The sequence below is a fragment of the Microcaecilia unicolor genome, chromosome 3 (genome assembly GCF_901765095.1).
Source record: "Microcaecilia unicolor chromosome 3, aMicUni1.1, whole genome shotgun sequence".
In the NCBI taxonomy this organism is placed as follows: domain Eukaryota; kingdom Metazoa; phylum Chordata; class Amphibia; order Gymnophiona; family Siphonopidae; genus Microcaecilia; species Microcaecilia unicolor.
This window is the reverse complement of record NC_044033.1, coordinates 281,431,250-281,457,543: the sequence shown is the minus strand read 5'-3', so window position 1 is coordinate 281,457,543 and position 26,294 is coordinate 281,431,250. Positions and strand designations below refer to the sequence as shown.

Sequence of the window (26,294 nt, the reverse complement as noted above, 5' to 3'; positions counted from 1 at the left end):
AAAAGAAAGACGGAACTCCAAAAGACAGCCGGCCTGGTTGAAAAGTGAGGTGAAGGAAGCTATTAGGGCTAAAACAAACGCCTTCAGAAAATGGAAGAAGGAACCGTCTGAAAATAACAAGAAGCAGCATAAGGAGTGTCAAAGCAAATGCAAGGCGCAGATAAAGAAGGCCAAGAGGGATTACGAAAAAAAGATAGCATTAGAGGTAAAAAAACATAGTAAAATTTTTTTTCGGTATATTAAAAGCAGGAAGCCGGCAAAAGAATCGGTTGGGCCACTGGATGACCGAGGGGTAAAAGGGGCAATCAAGGAAGACAAAGACGTAGCGGAGAGACTGAATGAATTCTTTGCTTCGGTCTTCACCGAGGAAGATTTGGGTGGGATACTGGTGTCGGAAATGGTATTTCAAGCGGACGAGTCGGAGAAACTTACTGACTTCACGGTAAACCTGGAGGACGTAATGGGGCAGTTCGGCAAACTGAAGAGTAGCAAATCTCCTGGACCGGATGGTATTCATCCTAGAGTACTGATAGAACTGAAAAATGAGCTTGCGGAGCTACTGCTAGTGATATGCAACTTATCCTTAAAATCGAGCGTGGTACCGGAAGATTGGAGGGTGGCCAATGTAACACCCATTTTTTAAAAAGGCTGCAGGGGAGATCCGGGAAATTATAGACCGGTGAGTCTGACGTCGGTGCCGGGGAAAATGGTAGAGGCTATTATTAAAAACAAAATTACAGAGCACATCCGAGGACATGGATTACTGAGACCGAGTCAGCACGGCTTTTGTGTGGGGAAATCTTGCCTGACCAATTTACTTCAATTCTTTGAAGGAGTAAACAAACATGTGGACAAAGGGGAGCCGGTTGATATTGTGTATCTGGATTTTCAAAAGGCGTTTGACAAGGTACCTCATGAAAGGCTACAGAGGAAATTGGAGGGTCATGGGATAGGAGGAAATGTCCTATTGTGGATTAAAAACTGGTTGAAGGATAGGAAACAGAGAGTGGGGTTAAATGGGCAGTATTCACAATGGAGAAGGGTAGTTAGTGGGGTTCCTCAGGGGTCTGTGCTAGGACCGCTGCTTTTTAATATATTTATAAATGATTTAGAGATGGGAGTAACTAGCGAGGTAATTAAATTTGCTGATGACACAAAGTTATTCAAAGTCGTTAACTCGCGACAGGATTGTGAAAAATTACAAGAGGACCTTACGAGACTGGAAGACTGGGCGGCTAAATGGCAGATGTCATTTAATGTGAGCAAGTGCAAGGTGATGCATGTGGGAAAAAAGAACCCGAATTATAGCTACGTCATGCAAGGTTCCATGTTAGGAGTTACGGACCAAGAAAGGGATCTGGGTGTCGTCGTCGATAACACACTGAAACCTTCTGCTCAGTGTGCTGCTGCGGCTAGGAAAGCAAATAGAATGTTGGGTATTATTAGGAAAGGTATGGAAAATAGGTGTGAGGATGTTATAATGCCGTTGTATCACTCCATGGTGCGACCGCACCTTGAGTATTGTGTTCAATTCTGGTCGCCGCATCTCAAGAAAGATATAGTAGAATTGGAAAAGGTGCAGCGAAGGGCGACTAAAATGATAGCGGGGATGGGATGACTTCCCTATGAAGAAAGACTAAGGAGGCTAGGGCTATTCAGCTTTGAGAAGAGACGACTGAGGGGAGACATGATAGAGGTATATAAAATAATGAGTGGAGTGGAACAGGTGGATGTGAAGCGTCTGTTCACGCTTTCCAAAAATACTAGGACTAGGGGGCATGCAATTAAACTACAGTGTAGTAAATTTAAAACAAATCGGAGAAAATTTTTCTTCACCCAACGTGTAATTAAACTCTGGAATTCATTGCTGGAAAATGTGGTGAAGGCGGTTAGCTTAGCAGAGTTTAAAAAGGGGTTGGACGATTTCCTAAAGGACAAGTCCATAAACCGCTACTAAACGGACTTGGAAAAATCCAAAATCCCAGGAATAACATGTATAGAATGTTTGTACATTTGGGAAGCTTGCCAGGTGCCCTTGGCCTGGATTGGCCGCTGTCGTGGACAAGATGCTGGGCTCGATGGACCCTTGGTCTTTTCCCAGTATGGCATTACTTATGTACTTATGTACTTATAAATTAGGGACATAAACAAACTGGGCAACACAATAATAATGGGTGATTTCAATTACCCTGATATTGACTGGGTAAATGTAACATCGGGGAACGCTTGGGAGGTAAAATTCCTTGATGAAATCAAGGACAGCTTTATGGAGCAACTGGTACAGGAGCCGACGAGAGAAGGAAAAATTCTAGACCTAGTCCTTAGTGGAGCGCATGATCTGGTACGGGAGGTAATGGTGCTGGGGCTGCTTGATAACAGTGATCATAATATGATCAGATTTGATATTAGCTTTGAAGTAAGCATACAAAGGAAATCAAATATGTTAGTATTTAACTTTAAAGAAGGAGACTATGATAAAATGAGAAGAACGGTGAAAAAAAACTTAGAGGAGCAACTGTGAGGGTCAAAAATTTACATCAGGCATGGATGCTGTTCAAAAACACCATCCTGGAAGCCCAGGCCAAATATATTCCGCATATTTATAAAGGAGGACAGAAGACCGAATGACAGCCGGCATGGTTAAAAAGTGAGGTAAAGGAAGCTATTAGAGCTAAAAGAAAATCTTTCAGAAAATGGAAGAAGGAACCGACTGAAAATAATAAGAAACAGCATCAGGAATGTCAAATGAAATGCAAAGCGCTGATAAGGAAGATTGCGTTGGAGGCAAAAACACATAGTACAAATTTTTTAGGTATATTAAAGCAGGAAGCCGGCTCAAAAAGTTAATGTTATTGAAAAAAAAATGGAGAAAAGTGAAACTGAAATTGAAATGATTGACAAGGTAGAAGAAAAAGTTATAAAGGTGGAGAATACTTAAACTATTATATTGAAAGATATTACAAACTTTAGGAATAAAATGGAAATTTATGAGAACCACATGCGAAGATACAATTTAAAATTTATAAACTTTCCAAAAGTTAAAATGATAAAACCATTGGAGATGATACAACACTATTTTAAAGAAATTTTGGAGATACCTGTTATGACCCGGTAGTAGTGAGCCCCTGTGCCCTGACTGAGCACAGCAGAGATGGAGTGACGCCGCACTCGGTCAGGCAGCCAGACAACCCCTAGAGCTTCACCTGGGAAGCGACCACCGTTCACCAAGAGTTGAGCTCCCAGCTGCAGGTGGCCATCAGGACTTCTGGAACCGGCGGGGTTGCACAGCCGCTGACCAGGCTGACGGGCAAGCAGACACAGTCCAATAGCCAAGTAATCCGTAGGGGAAAGAGTAGTCAAACCAGTCCAAGGTCTAGGCAGGCAGCAAACAATCGTGGTCAGGAAAACAAGCTGCGGTCTGGTACACAGGCATACAGGAACTGAGGAAAGCCAGAGGAGTTACGGACCAAGAAAGGGATCTGGGTGTCGTCGTCGATAACACACTGAAACCTTCTGCTCAGTGTGCTGCTGCGGCTAAGAAAGCGAATAGAATGTTGGGTATTATCAGGAAAGGTATGGAAAACAGGTGTGAGGATGTTATAATGCCGTTGTATCGCTCCATGGTGCGACCGCACCTTGAGTATTGTGTTCAATTCTGGTCGCCGCATCTCAAGAAAGATATAGTAGAATTGGAAAAGGTGCAGCGAAGGGCGACTAAAATGATAGCGGGGATGGGACGACTTCCCTATGAAGAAAGACTAAGGAGGCTAGGGCTATACAGCTTGGAGAAGAGACGGCTGAGGGGAGACATGATAGAGGTATATAAAATAATGAGTGGAGTGGAACAGGTGGATGTGAAGCGTCTGTTCACGCTTTCCAAAAATACTAGGACTAGGGGGCATGCGATGAAACTACAGTGTAGTAAATTTAAAACAAATCGGAGAAAATGTTTCTTCACCCAACGTGTAATTAAACTTTGGAATTCGTTGCCGGAGAAAGTGGTGAAGGCGGTTAGCTTAGCAGAGTTTAAAAAGGGGTTGGACGGTTTCCTAAAGGACAAGTCCATAAACCGCTACTAAACGGACTTGGAAAACTCCAAAATTCCAGGAATAACATGTATAGAATGTTTGTATGTTTGGGAAGCTTGCCAGGTGCCCTTGGCCTGGATTGGCCGCTGTCGTGGACAGGATGCTGGGCTCGATGGACCCTTGGTCTTTTCCCAGTATGGCATTACTTATGTACTTATGTACTTATGTAACTCCGGCATGGACCTCTGAAACAATTGAGGTCGAAGCAACGAAGGACTGAAGGCAGGGCCTTAAGTAGTGGAGTAATTAGGCTCAAGCATGTGCAGTTGATTCAAGATGGCTGCCCCCATTAGCAGAGGTGTCTACGTCCAAATATGGGCTTCCTTCCTAACCTCATTACTCCAAGATGGCTTCCCAGGACCTGATCTATCCAAGATGGCTGCTGTGAAAGATGTCTCTGCCTTGGACAATCCGGCTACAAACCAGGATTCACGTCCCAACCTCCTAGCCCACTGTAGTCCACAAGGCAGGGCTTGCAGAAATCAAACTCAAAAGAAAATCAGCAAGTCTCCTTATTGTCCTTCTGGGATTCACAGTCCAGCAGTTTCACACAAAAATAAAGCAGGCATCCAACACACAATCCCCTTTGTTTCTCCTCTCTGGGCACTAGCACAGCAGGGGTAAACCCAACTCCACTCCACTGTTTCCAGAACTCAGTTTTTTCCACCTTAAGCAGTCTACAGCCCCGGCTTTCCTTCTCCCCCTCCCCTTTGAAAAGGGGAAGAATGTCCGTGAAGGGCAATAAAAAAAAAACACAAGAAAAAGAAAGAAACTGCTCCCGGTTTCTTCCTGGTGCTTTGGCAAACAGTCCCAATAAACAGTTCCCAATAAACCACTTCTTCCGACTTGAGCAAACACTTTCTCACAACCACCTTCCTCCCGCTGTGAACAGTTCACACAGGGGGAGGCAATAATCCCTCTTCAAACAGCACCTTTAACACACAGTTCATAACAGCCTGAACTCGCTTTGGGAAGAAAAAAGGTCCCACCCGTTCTTGGGTCACTCTCTCAATACACTGACCCTTCTCCCTCATGACCCTTTCTCTTTCCCCTTGCTTCCCAGCTGCCATACCACGAGTTCACCTGCTTTTTCAGCTTTTTTCCTAAGGAATGAGCCCAGGCTGTGAGGTCCATCGGCTCCTCTGGGTTCTCCTCTCCCTCCCTCTCCTCAGCCTCCTGCCACTCCATGGGTTCCTCGTCCCACCCACTTTTCAGCTGTTCCTCTTTCACTTGATTACCCTCCAGGGGCCCCTCGCTTGCCTTGTCAGAGTTCTCCCCTGTGACCTGCTGGGGAAGGTAATCTCTATACCAGGGCTTGCGCCGGGGCTGCTGGGTAGTGTAGTCTTTTTCTCTCCTCCATTTTTCAGGGGGCACTAACCTTTCTCTTCTCTCTCTCTGGGGAAGTAGTAAAGGCAAGGCTCTGTTCTGTCTCCTTTTGCTCTTGAGCCTCCTCACTCCTTCCCCTTCCACTTCCATCTGCTCCACCCCTTCATACTGCGGCCATTGATCCAACCCAGATGATGGTTGCCAGAAATAGGAAACAGAAACAGACCCTCCTTCCTTCCTGAAGCTAACCAACACCAAGATGGCCGGCTATCTTCGCCGGGCCACAACTTGCCAGCGAATTGGCCGTGCAGGCCTGGCACCAGGTGAGGGACGTAACAATACCAGAGATAAATCTACCACCTGTTACTCAAGTTTATTATGTGCCTTCTAAAATACAAGAGCAATTACAACAACAACAAGATTCCTTAAATGTGACAAATCTTTTGGAAATGTCTGATACTGAACAAGCAACTGCGGCAACCGTGGTAGCCACAGTTGCTTTATTGCCAGACAAACAATGGCTGTTTAGAATGTTCTTTAAACATAAGGACAAAATGTTTTTGGGATTAAAGATATCACTATTTCCAGATGTTTCAAAAGAAACACAAAAAAAAACATAAACAATTTTTGATATTGAAACCAGAAGTACTGAGACTAGGAGCCACATTTTACCTTCATTTTCCTTGTAAATGTATAATCTATCTATCTATCTATCTATCTATCTATCTATCTATCTATCTATCTATCTATCTATCTAAAACGCACCTCCAACATTCTATTGAAGCCTCACCTGCAAGCTGGAAACGTCTTCCTTTGTGGTGGTGTAGATATCTGGTTTGCCCATGAGTGTCTGCCCCGCCCTCGCGTCAAACGTGATGACGTTGAGGGCGGAGCACTGACACTCAACGAATCAAGGAAGCCCATTGGTTAATCTCTGTTTCCACTCCAAAACGCAGCCGTCATTCCCATACACTCAAAACCAAACAAAATCACCGCTGCACCCCGTCCCCCCGCCCACAGTCCCCCTCAGCCACCATCCCGCAGCCGCTCTCTCACCGTTCCGCCACACCCCCTCTCCTCTCCGACTCTGGCCATGCAGCAGGACGATTACTACACACGAGTGGAAGTGGCCCAATTAACTACAATGTAAGCAAGGAAGCTCATTGGTTAATCTCTGTTTCCACTCCCCAACACAGCCGTCATTCCCATACACTAAAAACCAAGCACACCTAGGAGCTGCTGATCCACATTGTCTTTTTTTTTTCTTCTTCCTTCTGAAACACGTCTAAAGCTGTTTCTACTGGATAAACTGCACCTTAACAGGTAAAAGACAAAAGGTTTTTGTTTTTGGTTTCTTACTGCACACCTTTTTAATTTATTTGAAATCTACCCATCTGTACATATGAATATCATGATATCTAAATTAAATATCTCTAAAACAGCTTTAAAACTTATTCTACCTGGTAGAAACAGCAATTTTAAACTCTGTATTTTCAGATCATTTGTCAACAACACAAAGTTTATCCAGGTAAGTGCCCATGTTGCCTGTCAATGTGTGTCACTGAAAGAGTATGAGGGAGCTCCAGCTGCCTGTGGGTCATGACAGGACTTAGCTGCTGGACGCCAGAAGCAATGTCTCCTTAGGTTGACAGCAAATAGCAACCCCCCTCCCCAAGCAGGGAGGAGACAGGACCGTGAAACTGGGAGGGAGGGACCCTTGAACTGGGAGGGGGACTATGGAACTGGGAGGGAGGGAGGGAAGGTGAAAAGACAACAAAGGTTGCAGTATCGACTAGAGTCAAAAAGCTTGTAGTATGATACAAAATATACAATGACTCTAGGAAGCAGAGCTTCAAAGAAAGTGCATGAAAGTAGAGAAAAACCCTCAGAAACCTGGGACAAACTGTCGCAGGTTTAGAGCGAGGTTACTAATAACAGAAGTAACACAAGCCCAGATTCTATCACTGGGTATAAAAAACTCCACAAGCTAATTTTTTAGAATTTTTTAAACATTTGCTTTAACTAGAAATGTGATTCTTAATTGCTGAACTGTTAAATTTACGGCATCACTTAGCTTAATAGTGGGAATAAAGCACTCTTATCTTTGTGTTCGACGGGGGCCACCTCCGTTTCACCCCAACATCAAGGTTTCATCAGGAACAGAGTGCTAAATCATGATGCTGAAAATCTACAAAATAATCAAATTGAAAATTAAACTTGAGCAGAAAAGAATCAAAAAATACACACAGACACAGTCACACTTGGATCCGCTTACAGCTAAACGGAGCACCATACACTTCAAAATGGCGTCTCAGCGTCATCAATAGATCATCTGATAATTATAAAGTCCTCAATTAGCTTGTTATAATGATTTGCTAATAGGCTAATAAAAAACATGCCAGTCAATAGAACTATTAAGACCATTGGGTTCCAATGAATCCAAATCAAAGATCCACCGAGCCTCTCGTCTCTGTAATCTTAACTTTCGATCACCGCCTCTATTCGATGCATCAATTCTGTCAATTACATAGCATTGAAGATCTTCAAATTTGTGATTTTTCTCAATGCAATGCACTACCATGGGCTCTTTTACAGCTTGTCTACGAATATTTGATCGATGTTCCAATATTCTAACTTTTAACACTCTGGTGGTCATTCCCACATAAGATTTCTTACAGGGACAGCTGATTACATAAACAACCTAATCTGACAGGCAGTTGGTGAAATGACGCAAAGCATTATATTTTTTCGTCTTTGGATTAAATATCTGTTTGACTTGCTTGGTAATAGAACAAATTTGACAAGGCCACATTTAAAATGACCATGCAATTGTTTGGCATTTTGTTTTCTCACAGTTTTAAGATTTGCCGGGCTGATCAACTCTTTCATATTGTTGCACCTTGCATATGCAATGCGTAAATTAACGTTCTTGAAGGCAGGAATTGATTGTATGATTTCCCATCTATTCCTAATTAATCTAGTTAGATGTGGACTGGTCTGATTGTATTGCATAACCATGGTGAACATCTCTTCATTATCCTTATCTTTGGTGGTGGTGGACAGAAGCAACTCTCTACTATTAAATTTGGCTCTACGGTAAGCTTTTTTTAAGTATTGTTCTGGAATAGCCTCTGTCAACCAAATCATCCATTAAATTCTTTGCTTGTTGTTTAAAGGTGGAAAGATCTGTGCAGATGCGTCTCAATCTTAGCATTTAAGATAAAGGAAGGCTATTCTTCAGTTGTACTGGATGGCAACTGGAATTATGAAGGAATGTATTTCTATCTGTGCTCTTTTTATAGACCTTTGTAACAAAACGATCTTGAACAAGTCTCACTTCTACATCTAAATAGTGAATCAATTCTGTAGAATGTTGCTCTGTGAATTGAACATCACTATTGCAACTGTTGAGCCACATCATAAAGTTACTTAGCTCTGAAAGAGAACCTCCCCATAACATGAAGACATCATCGATATAACGCCACCATGTGATGATAACTTCAGAGAAAGGAGATTGATCAATCCATTCCTTCTCAAATTCTGACATGTAAAGATTTGCGATGGAGGGAGCAAATGTTGCCCCCATCGCAACCCCACTGATCTGTAAATAAAATTTGTTGTTAAACATAAAGTAATTTTCCTTCATTGCAATCCTTGCAAGTGTTAATAAAAACTCAGTTGGTATCTGGTGTGGTCTCTCTCTCTTGTCAAGTATGTTCTGTACTGTTTGCAAAGCGTCTTCTTGAGGGATCGATGTATACAAAGAGCAGACATCAAGAGTAACCATTATTACTTGATGCTGCTCTAGATCAACCTCGCCTAATTTGCATAAAAAATGTGTGCTGTCCCTGATATATGACGATTGTTTGGAAACTTCAGTCTTTAAGAAAACATCAACAAATGATGACAGTGGCTCTAAGACAGAATTTCTCCCTGACAGAATTGGTCTGCCTGGGGGATTAATTAACTGTTTGTGAACTTTTGGCAAAAAGTACATCACAGGAACAATAGGATTTTCTTTGCTCAAAAATTTTTTATCTTTTAATGTGATGATGCCTTGATTTAATGCTGTATTCGTGACCCGTTTGATTAATGATTGCAACCTTTTCGTGGGGTTCAATGCTAACTTCTTGTAGGACTTCGTGTCATTCAACTGTCTAAGTCCTTCATTGATATAATCACTGCGATTGAGTAATACAACCGCACCACCCTTATCCGCTCTTTTTATAATAATATCTTCATCATTTTGTAATGTTTTTAATGCAATCATTTCTTCTTTAGATAAATTAAATCGCTTGTGAAAAAATCGTCTATTCTTTGTTTTTAAAGTTTCCAAATCTTGTATGATCATAGTTTTAAAGGTGGCTAAAGCTGGAGCTGGTGGAGTGGAGGGCTTCCAGACCGATTTTGGTTTAATAATCGTGCGATCACAGGTCTCTACACGTTCATGAAAAAAATCTTTAAGTTGTAACTTTCGTAGGAATTTTTCCAGATCAATGTTAAACTGAAACTCACTGAAATGGGATGTAGGAACGAAAGACAGACCCTTTGATAAAGTCTTCTCTTCTATAGTTGTTAAGCTGCGATTAGACAGATTTATTACTACTGCTGTTATTTTTGAGACCGGGTCCACGGTCTGCTACTCTGATTTATGTCCCCTCTCCGATTGGTTCTTCCTCACCTCTGACTTCTGTTGCCTAAAAAAGACTGTCTAGTGTTACGATCTGCAGAGTCGTCACTGCTACTAGATGACGATGAGCTGTGAAATCTTAACTTTTTTATTCGTAGCAGATTCAGGTTCTTCAACTGACATCCAAGGGTAAATATTATTTGAATTATAATCTTTTTCATCCCTTGCAAATTTTTTGAGTTTGGATTTCTTAATGCTATCTTTAAATTTATCTATGTTATCCTTAAAACTCAAATGTTGTTTTTCAAATTCAGCCAGAGATACACTGTTCTTAAGATTCACTAGATGTTGATCAAGTTCTTCCTTTAACTTATTGAGGCAAAGTTGGCTTTTCTCTATAATAAGGAGCATGAGATCTAGAGAGCATTTATTAAGGATTTTATTCCATTTATATATGAATTCCTTATCATCCACAAAACATTGTGGAGCTTTATTCATTCAAAGTCCCCTAGGAATTATTTCTTTTTTACAATATTCTATAAGGAGACCACTATTCAATTCTATTTTGATTATATTTTTATTTTTCAAAGTAATGTCATTCCACCCTCCATTAGTGGTAGAGCTAAGCTGTTCAGTGTTAAATTCAGTAGAGAAGCTAAGCAGATCCTTAACTCGTTCATTAGAAAAACTGAAACCGGAGTTCCAAGGATTCTGTGACATACTGCTATTTTCTTAGCTCGAAAAGGCAACAAAGGTTGCAGTATTGACTAGAGTCAAAAAGCTCGTAGTATGATACAAAATATACAATAACTCTAGGAAGCAGAGCTTCAAAGAAAGTGCATGAAAGTGGAGAAAAACCCTCAGAAACCTGCGACAAACTGTCGCAGGTTTAGAGCGAGGTTACTAATAACAGAAGTAACACACGCCCAGATTCTATCACTGGGTATAAAAAAACTCCACGAGCTAATTTTTTAGAATTTTTTCAAACATTTGCTTTAACTAGAAATGTGATTCTTAATTGCTGAACTGTTAAATTTACGGCATCACTTAGCTTAATAGTGGGAATAAAGCACTCTTATCTTTGTGTTCGACGGGGGCCACCTCCGTTTCACCCCAACATCAAGGCTTCATCAGGAACAGAGCGCTAAATCATGATGCTGAAAATCTACAAAATAATCAAATTGAAAATTAAACTTGAGCAGAAAAGAATAAAAAAATACACACAGACACAGTCACACTTGGATCCGCTTACAGCTAAACGGAGCACCATACACTTCAAAATGGCGTCTCAGCGTCATCAATAGATTTATAATTATCAGATGATCTATTGATGATGCTGAGACGCCATTTTGAAGTGTATGGTGCTCCGTTTAGCTGTAAGCGGATCCAAGTGTGACTGTGTCTGTGTGTATTTTTTGATTCTTTTCTGCTCAAGTTTAATTTTCAATTTGATTATTTTGTAGATTTTCAGCATCATGATTTAGCGCTCTGTTCCTGATGAAGCCTTGATGTTGGGGTGAAACGGAGGTAGCCCCCGTCGAACACAAAGATAAGAGTGCTTTATTCCCACTATTAAGCTAAGTGATGCCGTAAATTTAACAGTTCAGCAATTAAGAATCACATTTCTAGTTAAAGCAAATGTTTGAAAAAATTCTAAAAAATTAGCTTGTGGAGATTTTTATACCCAGTGATAGAATCTGGTTGTCTGTTACTTCTGTTATTAGTAACCTCGCTCTAAACCTGCGACAGTTTGTCCCAGGTTTCTGAGGGTTTTTCTCCACTTTCATGCACTTTCTTTGAAGCTCTGCTTCCTAGGGAGGGAAGGTGACCCTGGAACTGGGAGGGTGGGGACCCTGAAACTCTGAGGGAGGGTGGGGGGACCCTGAAACTGGAAGGGACCCTGGAACTCGGAGGGAGGGGGGATGACCCTGGAACTCGGAGGGACGGAGGGAGGGCTGGAGGGGGGGACCCTGGAACTGGGAGGGAGGAGGGAGGGGCCCCTGGCACACACTCTGATTCTCACACACACACACTCTCTCTCTCATGGACACACTCGCACCCAGTCTCACTCTCTCTCTCTCACACACACACACACACACACTCGCACATTCACTCTCTCTTACACAGTCAATCTGACAAACACTCTCTCAAACATACACACTCCGAGGAAAACCTTGCTAGCGCCCGTTTCATTTCTGTCAGAAACAGGCCTTTTTCACTAGTAGACTCCAGAGGAAAATCGGAGAGTCATGGGTTAGGAGGTACTGTCCTATTGTGGATTAAAAACTGGTTAAAAGATAGAAAACAGAGAGTAGGGTTAAATAGTCAGTATTCTCAACGGAGAAGAGTAATTAGTGGGGTTCCTCAGGGGTTTGTGCTGGGACCACTACTTATTAACATATTTATAAATAACCTAGAGATGGGAGTAACTAGTGAGGTAATTAAATTTGCTGATGACACAAAGTTATTCAAAGTTGTTAAATCACGGGAGGATTGTGAAAAATTACAAGAGGACCTTATGAGACTGGGTGTCTAAATGGCAGATGACGTTTAATGTGAGCAAGTGCAAAGTGATGCATGTGGGAAAGAGGAACCCGAATTATAACTACGTCATGCAAGGTTCCAAGTTAGGAGTCATGGACCAAAAAAGGGATCTAGGTGTCGTCGTTGATGATACGTTGAAACCTTCTGCTCAGTGTGCTGCTGTGGCTAAGAAAGCAAATAGAATGTTAGGTATTATTAGGAAAGAAATGGAAAACAAAAATGAGGATGTTATAATGCCTTTGTATCGCTCCATGGTGCGACTGCACCTCTAATATTGTGTTCAATTCTAGTCGCCACATCTCAAAAAAGATATAGTGGAATTAGAAAAGGTGCAGAGAAGGGCAATGAAAATGATAAAGGGGATGGGACAACTTCCCTATGAGGAAAGGGTAAAGCAGCTAGGGCTCTTCAGCTTGGAGAAAAGGCAGCTGAGGGGAGATATGATAGAAGTCTATAAAATAATGAGTGGAGTTGAATGGGTAGATGTGAAGCGTCTGTTTACGCTTTCCAAAAATACTAGGACTAGGGGGCATGCGATGAAGCTACAATGTAGTAAATTTAAAACGAATCAGAGAAAATGTTTCTTCACTCAATGTATAATTAAACTCTGGAATTCGTTGTCAGAGAATGTGGTAAAGGTGGTTAGCTTAGCAGAGTTTTAAAAAGTTTTGGACGGCTTCCTAAAAGAAAAGTCCATAGACCGTTATTGAATGGACGGGGAAAATCCACTATTTCTGGGATAAGCAGTATAAAATGTTTTGTACTTTTTTGGGATCTTGCCAGGTATATTGTGACCTGGATTGGCCACTTTTGGAAACAGGATGCTTGGCTTGATGGACCTTTGGTCTTTCCCAGTATGGTAATACTTGTACTTATGCTACAAGTTTGATAGCAGCTATCCCTGTGGGTTGGCCAAACTGGAGTTGGCGCTTCAGTACTCTCCCTTAATCTTCTGTGGGTCACTTGGCAGGGGGCTCGTAGGCAACTCAAGTCCTAGGCAACCAAGGACACTTTCCTGTTCTAATTCTGTCATTTTATTTCCTTCCCAAACTCATCCCAAGCTGTAACTCTATAAATCAGGGCATTATTTTACTGCATTTGACTTCTAACACCCTTCCCTGGGCTGGGTCTCTCTCCAAATCAGATATCTCCCAGTCACTCCCCTTTCAATGTTTACCAGTCTAACCAGGGGTTACACAAGCAGTTAGCTGACAGTTATGCATGTCTTGGAGCAGGTTCAAATGCTGATGGGATGCTGCTAACCACAAAAGTGCAAGCCTTCAGAATATTCACTGGTACTAACTGGACAGTGCTATTGAATATTTGTCTCGGTACTATCCAGAGAGTACTGGGTGGTCCTTGAGTGGAGTTTGGGCAGAGCTGGAGTTTATCCAGTAAACAGTGATACTGGACAAAAAGTTCAGCACTGATTCCTGGATATTCAGTGCCAGTGTTGTTTTACCCATGGTTGCCAGCATTTTTAAAAATCCTGATTCCCCCAGTTTTAACATCGGCCCCTCTGTGTATTATCATTACAAAATAAGAACTATACATATCAATTTAAGGTCTGCCCAAACTATGTCCAGAGCATACTCCCTTCAAATTTTTCATGCTGGACATGTACTTGCATGTAGCATGTACATGTAGCACCTCTTCTAACATTACTACTTATACACATTTGCTGATTTATTTATTTGTTGGAATTTATTAACTGCCTTTAGGAAAAGATTCACCCAAGGCGGTGCACAACAGGTGCAGCTCGAGATTAAACTTACATTTTGTTAATAGTAAAATGACCAAATTGAAGCAAGTATGCAATCAACCAAGTAAACTTGGAGATGACCAATTGAATCCTAATAATAGGACTATCATGAAACAGTATCAGACCAAATGGCATGTTTCACACATAAACCTTCTACAATTGCCTCCTAAATTACAGAAAAGAGTAGACTTTGTCCAGACATAACTGTAGAAACCAACTGGGTGTTGTTTAGCTCCCAATTGGCCTAAATCCAAAGGAATTAACAGAAACTGTGGAGGTTTCCACTCACAAAATAAAGAAATCCTGCCGAAAAAGCTTAAATTATGTTTGTTCAGTGCTCTTGGTGTATTAACTGCCTCCAGTATGTAAGATATCTGCAGAATGTGAGTCCTTTTTAACAAGCATCTGCAGCTTGGCTTGGGCACAGCAAGAAGCTTGCAGAGAGTACTTGCAGGGGTGTGGGCTTTGCCAGTGACGTGTCTCTTTGCAGCAGCCTCGATGCACACTGGCTGTGTGTATGAGAGGCAGGCAGTCGTTGGCTGCCGCAGACATGGGCAGCCAGAGTGAGTGAGACAGGCAGAAACAGAAGCAGGGTAAAAGGAGGGGGGAGGGCATGCAGTCATTGGCTGATGCATGCCTAAGCAGACAAGCAGAGAAAGTGCGACAAGCAGGGCAAGAGTTGTGTGCTGTGCATGGGGAAACGAAGAAGGAGAGGGCTGCTGCAACCGGCTAAAGGATGTAGCCGATCGGCCGAAGAGCTCAAGTGAGCCGGCAAGCTCACCATGAAGAAACATTCGGCGAGGGTTGCCCCCCTCAGTGCTTGTAACAGTCCAGTCCTTACTCTCACCAAAGTGGAAGGTAATTCATGCATCCGCAACCATTGCGAAATTGGCATGGTGGGCACCAGGCTCCCCTGTGGGACAGCTACACTCAGAACACCAGCTAATTCTTGGATTCTTGGGGGTGCTGAACTTGGTATGTGGTATACTCGATTGAAAAATGATGAAATAATGTTTGGGTTGACAGAGATTATATTGAAAAATTCTTTTCATTGGTTATTTTTGGGAGGAGGAGGGGTGAGCAGTGATGATGCTGGCAATCACACCTGAAAGTGTTGAGTGCTAGGTATGATGCCCGTAAAATGAAGAAATAATGCAGATATTTTTTAAACTTTCAATGAACTCGGTCATTTTCTGAGGAGCAACTCCACAGTTCTTTAAGTCACCACTAATATTACCCCCTTTTTCTTACTTGGTTTATCAATTGCTGTTACAGGTCACTTTTCTCATTCATTGTTCATTCTATGGCAGGCAGCTTGCTAAGTTACTGCTGCGATTTGTATTCACCGGGATCTAGGAAATTAGCAGGTTAAATTGTGACCACCAGCAGGGATGAGTCATGTGCAGTGAAGCCTGTGACTGGTGGTCATCGCAATCAGAGAATGATGCCAAACCCTACCCTAGAATGTAATGCTGGGGTTTAAGATCCATTAAAAAAATCTGTCTATTAGTCCTGCAGTCCCCCCCCCCCCCCCCCCCCCCACCTTTATAAGGGTTTAGAGGAGGATTTAAGATACAGAACCACTTTGAAGTTTGCCTGTATTCCACCCCCCCCCCTTTTTTTTCTTTTACATTTTGGATTGTGCCTCTAATTTTGCAAGCTAGATCTCTCTGACCCCTGAAGTCAGGTAGGTTTATGAGCAGTTTTCAGGACATAAGTAACACACCAGCTATGCTAGTTAGGGTGTTGAAACTATTTTATAGCCATCCTAATCAGTTGGAGTTCCCTCCTCTTGTGAGGTACTACATACCTCCAGCCAGCTTGCTAAACTATGCATTACAAACGCTAAAGTATCCATACCATTTAGAATTGTTAAGTTTCAGCTAATTGTATTTTCCTGGTATCCACTTTCACTTTTGCTGGATTTTCTCATATTGTTTATCCCTTTAAGCCACCAATGGCATTCAAGTCTCTTATTTTTTTTTTAGGACCTGATTGTGCATTGTGAGTTTTTTTAAGCTAGAGAGGCACACCATAGTGCAGTCAAGTGCTTTACAAGATCCTGCAAAGCAGTTCTGCCAACACAAATATGTCTGACCTGTGACAGCTCTGCTGTTCCATCAATGTACCTCTCCTGTGTAGACTACTAATAATACCAAACTGTGCCAAACAATCCGATGAGAATAAAGTGAAGCTAGTAACAGTTATAGTAAAAGTTGTTCTTTCCAATATGAGAAGCAGGTACCACTACCACTGTTCTGATCAAAAAAAAAAAAAGTATTGTAAGCCCCCTGGAATTTACATGAGAGAGCAGATAGTGAGCTGATGGCAAGTAAGGGTATGTAACTCTCCCCAGCAGTCATTTAGGAAAGAGCATTTTCTTACTGTATTTTACAGCAGTTGCTTTTCAACATTCTCTCTGGTGTCTTTCAGTCTCTATCACTCTTACATTAAATAGGAAATCAGTATCTTGTACTCTTTTTGAACTGTGACTACCATATCAAACCATTCCTTGGACAAGATCATTGTTATGCAATGAACCTGCTGTAGTAGCAGGCTTTCTAATGACAACTAAATCCTAAAATGCATGCCCAGCACTGGAAATTATGTTACTCTGACAAGTGGCCTTTATTGCAGAGCAAGGTCATACTGTTTACTTTTGCATAGCACATGTGGAGTTCAAGCTTACTGGATGGTGTGTTAAAAGTACTTAAGACATCTATATTTAAATTTGGAAGTGTGCAGGGCTAATTGCTCTGACTCATAAACGCTGAATAAGTCTTGTATGAAATTTACAACTTGATACAGCAAGTGTCCATGATGAAGAACAATTAGTATATACAGTGTAGTCTGCATGGTACAAATGAAATCAAATATATCATATGTAGCAAAAGTCCATCCCAGAAAAGATTTTATCTTCTAGGCTAAGAATCATGTACTCCTGTCCTCAATTCCACAAACAGGTCTGGTTTCTGCAATGAAGTATATTTGAATATATCTGATCCAAAAAATGGGTTGATTTTCATAGTTAGACTACTGTCCTTCTGTTGATGGCACTCAGGGACAGGCGGTACATGGTTCTTTCTATAATTATTATTTGATATTCTAGGCCAGTGGTTCTCAACCCAGTCCTCGGGACACGGCTAGTTGGGGTTTTCAAGATATCCACAATGAATATGATTGATTTGCAAACCAAGAGGGTGATGCATGCAAATCTATCATTGGGTTGAGAAGCACTATACTAAAGCATAGCAAAAAAATTAAAAAAAAAAGTAAATAAATTCTTTGCTTCAGTTATTTACTGAGAATATGATGGAAACAGTTTTTGAGGGTGATGACTCAAAGGAACTGAAACAAATCAAGGTGTAATAAAGCAAAATGACCAACTAAAAAGTAACAAATTACCAGGACTGGATGAAATTGTAAAAGAGCTCAAATATGATATTTCAGATGTATTAATGTTAAGCTGTAATTTCATTCAAATTGGCTACTATACCTGAGGACAGAGGGTGGCCAACTAAAGGGCTCCATGAGTGATCAGGCAAACCACAGATCGATGAGCCTGAAGTTGATGCAATGCAAAAAGTAAAAAGCTATTACAAAAAGCAAAATTACTGACTGGATAGAAACAGCTTAATGGTGCAAAACCAATATGCATTTAGCAATGAGAAGTCTTGCCATACCAGTCTGTTAGATCTTTTTGAAGGGGGTCAAGGGTAAGTCAGTGGATATAGTATATCTGCATTTTTAGAAGGTATTTGACTTTTCAGAAAATGTAAAAAGGTTACATGTCCTATTGCAGATTAGTAAGTGATTGAAAGATAGCTGTAAAAAACAGCAGGACTAACTGGTCATTTCTCTCAATGAAGAAAGGTCAACAGTGGAGCAGAGGATACGGAGCATTGTGGTGTGGGGGGGGGGGAGGTGGCACACCTGGAAGCATCATCTAATTTCCCCTCCCTACCTTGGGTCCCATAGTCAGTACCCTACCTCCCATCTCTCCCTCTGCTGCTACTGTTGCTCTGTGTCTTTCTAGACCACTCCGCGGGTATTCAGGGCTGACACAGGGACTTTCAGCAGAGTCCTGGGCTCAAGTGTGCCATATCACACACTCCCCCCCCCCCCCCCCAAACAGGAAATGTCAAGGTGAGGTCAGGATATGACAGCAATTAAGAGCAGGCTGCTACTGGAAATTCCCACTCCAGAACTGAGTACATTTTAATGGCCTGGGGAAAAGGTTGAGTGATAGTGGCACTGATCTTAATGTCCGGACTATGTTTAATCGAATGCAGCAACCATCTAAGATGAACATTGGGGAATGCAGCGGACTCCACTGAGGTTGCTGAAAACTCCTGACATCCTGTCATCCAGTCCCTTATGTGCCTCATGGAGCTAGATATTGTGAGGTATCTAATACTTAATAAACCCATTCCCCCATGTAATTTGGGTTTTTGAAGGACACTAATTGGAAGTCGAGGTCTCTGGCCCCTCCATAAAAAACTCTGAATCGCTCTGTGTAGTGCCTTCTACTCCCTCTGTCTCAAGTGTAACGGGAGCATTTGGAAGGTGTATAGCCCTGGGGGCCACCATCATGTTAAACAGAGCAATGTGCCCTGCCAAGGAAAGCGGGGACCTCCCCCATGACTGTAACGTACGCCTGGTCTCTGTCAGCAGTGGCAAGACATTTTCATCATAAAGCCATGTGAGGTCCGTAGGTATCATAACCCCCAGATATTTCATCTGCTCAGCCACCCATTTCAGTGGAAACTGTCCCTGCCAGTTGCTCTGGACTTCCTCGCTCGTCGGCAGCACCAATGACTTCGTGCGATTTAGCTTAAACCCCGAAAGCTCTCCATATTCCTCTACCACGTTAAGCAATTTGTCCAGCGATTGTTGGGGGTCATCTAAAAGAAGCACAAGGTCGTCCGCATATGCCAATAGTTTGATCATGTGCTCTGACATTTGTGCTCCTTTAATAGCTTCACTTTTCCTAATTACACATAACAATGGCTCTAGTGTGATCACGAACAGTAAGGGCGAGAGCGGGCATCCCTGGCGGGGTCCCCCGATCAATCTCAAACTCCCCTGTCCGAACGCCATTAACTAAAATTGCGGCCTTTGGTAGTGTATATAATGCCTTAATTGCCTCTAATTACCAGCCCTGTATTCCCACCCAACGCAGCGTCTCAAACATAAACGGCCACTGCACTGCGTCAAAGGCCTGCTCTGCATCTAGACTGACAAGTAGCCTGTTAGTGCCTGAGTCCTTAGCGTGCATCAATGCTGCTAGCAGTTTCCGCACATTAAGCACGGACTTCCGTCCCCTGACGAACCCCACTTGGTCTTCGTGTATAATTTGAGGCAAGCTGGGGGCCATTCTATCAGCCAGTATCCAGGACAGGATTTTAATATCTACATTAATTAATGATATCGGCCTGAACGAGCCTGGCTGTAGTAGGTCTCGTCCCGGTTTGGGTATTAAACTGATCAAGGCCGAATTCGCATGACGGGGAAAACTCCCTTGCTTAAACCACCTCATTATTTTTTTTTTATTATTCTATTTATTAATTTCAATATAATTAACAAGCATAACTTGTTTATGAAATACAGCCAAAGAAAATATACCATCCAATTAATTAAACAAAAGAAAAAGATTAGTTAGCATCCTCAGACCAGAAATTCAAAATTGGAGGAACAAAAGAATAGAGAAGATTACAAAGTAGAAATAGATATTAAGGAAATATTCGCCGCATACTCCCAATCAAAATTACTTATTAGATGTTATTTAAGTTGCTTTAAATCTAAAAAAGATTTTAACTGGTCTGGTGAATAGAAAACATACTTATTTAAACCCAACTTAACATTACATTTGCATGGATACACAAGAAAAAAAGAACCCCCTATCTCCAATGTCCTCTTTCTCATTGCCAGGAAAACTTTTTCTTTTTTGCTGGGTTTGCTTTGAAACGTCCGGATATATCCATATCCTTTCTCCTCCTAAAAGGGTAGTGGAATTTTTGAAGTAGTTTCTCATAATGGCATTCAAGTCCTGCTCAAATACCAGAGAAACTATGAGGGTCGCCCTGTCGGTACATTTATCCAAAGTTTGTTCTAATAGAGCAGATATGTCCAAATTACCATTTGTTTGCTGCAAATTCTGTTTTTCCCCAATCTTCTCCATAGGATTCCCAATATAATAGATTTTATTTACTGGCGGCATACTTTCAATGGGGAAACTTTAAAATCTCATTTAAATATCTTCTAAAGAGATCAGAAGGAGAATTTCCTAGGAGTTTTGGGAAGTTAAGCAATCGTAAATTTAATCTTCTATTATAGTTCTTAATCAGTTCAATTCTGCACCGAACATCATTCTGCATTCTTAAATTCATGAAGCAAATCCACTTCTTTCTGGATATTCATAATCTTTATTGAGGTTTCTGTTTTAACTTGCTCTATCGTTACTTTCAATTCCTCAAATTTTTCATTCATGACATGGACTTCCCCAGACGTTTTTAACAACGTTCAATTCATTCCATTCAACATAGTCCAAATCAAATTTAAATTTACCTCCGGTTTTTCCCCCGAGATAATCTTCTCAGGGCTCGGTAGCGACTGTTGCAGCTCAGGTCCCTCAACTGGCGCCTCTCCAACCACACTTCCGGTGGTGTATGGGGTCGCCCCAAGGGCTGCTGACGCTGCCGGACACGGAGGAAGCAACTGCGATGGAGAAGACAGGGAGGTTTCATCAACCGGTGGAGACTCCGCTTCTCCGGTGCGTTCCACTACGGTACTACCTTCCCTTGATAATTGGGAGATTGATGTCAAAAATCGATCCAAACTTAGTTGGGTTGGTGTTGAGGTAGCGGAGGGCAAGGGAACCTTCTTCACCACCCCTTTTCTCTTTGTATGCGGCATTTTAAAAGAGGAAAATCGCTTTGCCCAAGTAAGCTGGAACGCTGTTACAACAGCTCTATGCAGCGGCAGCCATCTTGTTCCCTCCACCTCATTATATACATCTATTAATGGCCCCACCACCTGATCTTTAAGTATTTTGTAGAATTCTCTGGTGTATCCATCCGGTCCAGGCGCCGAGTGGAGCCGAAGCGTTTTGATACTACGCATAATTTCTTTTGCTGTTAAAAGGGCGTTTAGAGTCACTACTACATTTGGTGAGAATTTGGGCATACCAGAGTTATTCAAATAGTCTACCAATCGGGTCCCAACTATCTCCACCTCTCCGGTTTTTTTATATAAAGCTTCAAAGTGGTCCTTGAAAGCTGCAGCCACCTCTTCCATTTTAGTAGTAAGCCCTCCCGCTTTTGTCCGCACCGCTGGAACAAAATGCGGTTTCCTTGTGCATTTCACTATTTTAGCCAAATATCCTCCAGATTTATCCCCAAATTTCTGGAGTCTAAATTTTCGGTAAATAAGGGAATGTGTCATTCGTTCGTGTAAAAGACTATTTAGTGTCGCCCGCGCCACCGTGAGGGAATCATACCGAGTTGGCATGGGGGTATTAGTGTATGCTCGCTTCGCCTCTCTAAGCTTGCGCTCCAGAACTATGACCTTTAGGGCAATACATCGATTACATTTGCACACATATGCAATTATATCGCCCCTCAGCACTGCTTTAGCCGCGGACCAAAAAAGACCCGGGTCTTCTAGTGTTGCTCATTATGCGCCAGATAATCTTCCCATCTCTCTTGAAGGTATTTATTAAATTCTGGGGAGGAGTATAAGTAGGCAGGAAATCTCTAGCCCGATGATTGTTGGAAAAAGGACTGCACTTCTATCCAGCTTATTTTCGAAAGAGAAAAATGCCTATATTTTGACCCAAATCGGGAGATGGGCGTTTTTCTCACAAAGGCGCCCAAATCGGTATAATCGAAAGCCGATTTTGGGCATTTCCAACTGCACTCCGTCGCGGAAATGAATAAAGTTGACGGGGGCGTGGTGGAGGCGGGACTGGGGCGTGGTTATCAGCCGAGGAGAGATGGGCGTCTTTAGCTGATAATCGGAAAAAAAAAGGCATTTTTACCGCGATTTTGGGTCACTTTTTTTGGACCCTTTTTTTTCACAAACAAGTTCCAAAAAAGTGCCCGAACTGCCCAGATGACCACTGGAGGGAATCGAGGATGACCTCCCCGGACTCCCCCAGTGGTCACTAACCCCCTCCTATCAAAAAAAAAACACTTTAAAAACTTTTTTTCCAGCCTCTGTGCCAGCCTCAAATGCCGTACCCCACCTCCATGACAGCAGAATATGTTCGATCCTGTCACAGCCTTTCCCTGGGTCAGATGTGGCTCTCGGGTGCACTACAGGGTCACATCAGCATTGCATTGTGGTGGGTGTAGGGTATTGGGCTCCGTGATTTCATTAGCTTCTGTTACAGTCTCATGATGTTGGTAGGCTCTTCTCCCATGGTGCTTTTCCCCCTGCCTACTGGGTCAGAGTGCCCTGTTGTGTTTCCGGTAGTCCATGAGGTAGTGGCCATTTTTGTAAGCCAGTTTTAGATCCCTTCCATGTGTTAGCCACGTTAGACAACTTAGTTCTTACCTTGAATGTGGCTGAAAGAGGGCATTGTACAGCATTCTGCCAGCTCTGACCTGCTAATCTCACTACCAGGGAGACTCGTTGCCAGTGGTGGGGCACAACCTCGGATCTGCAGTTAACTGTGAGTAAGCGTGCTTATTCCAATAAAGGATGTTTTCGGAGAGATTAGTCTTCAGGTGTAAACTGGTGTGCCAGTGTTATACAGCAGTAACAAGTCCTAGAGGCCTGCGTGTATGCAGGTCCCTGGAGCACTTTTAGTGGGTACCGCAGTGCACTTCAGCCAGGTGGACCCAGGCACAACCCCCCCCCCCCACCTGTAACACTTGTGCTGGTAAATGGGAGGCCTCCAAAACCGACTGTACCCACATGTAGGTGCCCCCTTCACCCCTAAGAGCTATGGTAGTGTTGTACATTTGTGGGTAGTGGGTTTTGGGGAAGGGGGTTGTGAGCTCAGCACCCGTGGTAAGGGAGCTATGCATGTGAGAGCTTTTTCTGAAGTCCACCGCACTGACCTCTAGGGTGCCCAGTTGGTGTCCTGGCATATCAGGGGGGCGAGTGTACTACGAATCCTGGCCCCTCCCACGACCAAATGGCTCGGATTAGGACGTTTTTGAGCTGGGCGTTTTTAGTTTCCATTATTCAGCGTCCTGTCCAGCGTTTTTTAGTCACTTAATTTTCTTACAAGTCCGTGTCTGGGTTCCCTGAGGAAGAAATACGAAATGGGACCGTTGGAGTCTATACGCAGGACAGATTCGTCAGTGACTCTCTTCCACAAAAAGATAAGTTATTTTGTGGTTTTTTTGACTTTTTAGAGCTGGAATTATGTGCGAATAAAAGCATTTATACATAGAAGAAAATAAAAATAAACCTATTTTGGGGTTTTTTTTAGTCTATGATGACTTGTTGTGTGTGCAATTAATGATTAAAATTCAATATTGCAGCACTTGTTGAGACTTCCCCCCCCCCCTTTTTTTTCTGGACTAAGTTGGACTATGTTGATGTCCTTGTTTTGATATAGACACCACCACTCTGCTTGTTTGGATTTGATTTTATATATAAAATGAACCACAGGCAAAGACTCTGATTCCTTTAAATAGGAATCCTACTCCTCACATAACTTTGCACATTTTGACCACTCAGTGGCTATAATACCTGATAGTATCCCATCCCAACCTGATGTTTCAACACTCTCCTCTGCATTCCTTCTACGAAGCCCTCCTTCGTCGCCAAAATGTTCTGACCTGGTTTTACAGCTTGCCTCACTGACACAGCACTAACACAGACTACTCAACAATTACTGTGGATTCTTTTGGATTTGTATTATTTAAATGAGACTTTTATTAGAGGTTCTAAGATATACAATGATTAAGCTATATAACTGAAAAGAAACAATACCTATAAACAATCATTATATCACTGATCACTACATCCAAGCAAAGCTAGGAGTTTCTAGACCAGGAAAAAAAGCAATAATAAACTCTACATACATCACTGATCATTAATCTCTACATCCAGGCTCTTATCATCAGCTGGGGGGGGGGGGGGGGCTGTTCACAGCAAAAGCCAGGAGTCTTAACCAGGAAATACAGTTCTCTGCGCAGTACATATGTTACTCACAGATGAGCTTCCAAATTCACTGGCAAAAATTCCCCTTTTTCTTAGGCTTAGAACTCATGATCAGAGCTAAGGAAAATTACAGAAGCTTGAGACATGTTGGAATGTGGTCACATGTTTCTCTGTTCAGGTGGCCAGCCTGGACTTGAAACATGCTCCATCTCCCCCCACACATAGTTGTGTCTTCTTACACATTCCAAATCATTTTCACATGAACAGGATAAACAGTCATTTTAATGAGAGAGAGTGCACTCTCGGTCACTCAGATAGAGTTGGAAAGCAATCTTTAAATTCCTTCCATTACAACAATCAGTGGGACATTACGTTAACGAGGTACAAATTATATCACAATGATAGAGTGGATCAAATTGGAGAGGGGTTGCACTAAAGAGGGAAATGAGTCAAACAAAATAAACATTCTAATGAAACAGCAGCTTGGAATCCTTATGGATAGAAACTCCATGTGTGAAGGGAAGGAGTATTCTGGTAGGGTTATACTACTGTCCTCCAGAACAGAACTTACAGATCGATGAAGAAATGTTTACAGAAATTAGGAAAGTTGGCAAATTGGGCAACAGTGTAATAATGGGTGATTTCAATTACCCCAATATTGACCGGATTAATGTTACATCAGGAATCACTAGGGAGGTAAAAATTCTAGATGTAATAAATGACTGCTTCTTGGACCAACTAGTTCCGGAACAAACAAGAGATGGAGCTATTTTAGATCTAGTCCTTAGTGGAATGCAGGGCATAGTACGAGAGGTAACAGTGTTGGGTCCGCTGGGAAACAGTGATCATGATCAAATTTGAGCTAATATCTTGAGTGAAGTCACAAAGGAAATCTAAATTTAAATTTCGAAAGGGTGGCTATGATAAAATGAGGAAAATGGTTAAGAAGCTAAAAGGATTGGCTGCAAAGGTTAGGACTTTAAATTGGGCATGGATATTGTTTAAAAATACCATCATGGAAGCCCAGACCAGATGCATTCCATGTATTTACAAAGGTGGAAAGAAGAGCAAATGACAGCCAGCATGATTAAAAGGTGAAGTGAAAGAGGATATTAGAGTCAAAAGAACATTCTTCAAAGAATGGAAAAAGGACCCAAATGAAGAAAACTTAAACCCATATATATACGCCGATGATGTAACGATCTTCATCCCATTCAAACAAGATCTAAGGGAAATCTCCAATGAAATCAAGCAAAGCCTACACATCATGAATTCCTGGGCAGATGCATTTCAGCTGAAACTTAATGCAGAAAAAACCCAATGCCTAGTACTCACTTCGCAATACAATAAGAATAAATTCACCACCGTCAACACACCTAAACTAAACCTACCAGTTTCGGACACCCTAAAAATTCTTGGAGTCACCATTGATCGACACCTAACACTTGAGAATCATGCGACAAACATAACTAAAAAGATGTTTCACTCAATGTGGAAACTGAAAAGAATTAAACCATTATTTCCAAGGTCTGTCTTCCGCAATCTGGTACAATCACTAGTACTCAGTCATCTGGACTATTGCAACTCACTATACGCTGGCTGCAAAGTACAAATACTTTAAAAACTCCAGACAGCCCAGAACACGGCAGCCAGATTAATATTCGGCAAATCAAAATATGAAAGCGCGACACCCCTACAAGAAAAACTACACTGGCTCCCACTTAAAGAATGCATCACGTTCAAACTTTGTACCCTAGTCCATAAAATCATCTATGGAGACGCCCCAGCCTACATGTCAGACCTAATTGAACTACCACCCAGGAAC

General features: G+C 42.1%; 1 protein-coding gene across 3 annotated transcripts in view; it reads left to right on the top strand.

The window, feature by feature from the left end:
• SLC35F3 (solute carrier family 35 member F3) overlaps nt 1-26,294 on the top strand; it is a 416,478-nt gene that overhangs the window by 214,892 nt on the left and 175,292 nt on the right. Inside the window, exon 1 of one of the 3 annotated variants that reach the window (XM_030198125.1) lies at nt 14,879-15,325. The exons of 1 other annotated variant lie outside the window; for it this stretch is intronic. In XM_030198125.1, coding sequence (XP_030053985.1) covers nt 15,133-15,325 — 193 coding nt within the window. In that variant the 5' untranslated portion in view covers nt 14,879-15,132. Of the gene's footprint in view, nt 1-14,878; nt 15,326-26,294 lie in introns of those variants that run through there. One more of the 3 variants, XM_030198126.1, reaches the window with a different exon arrangement.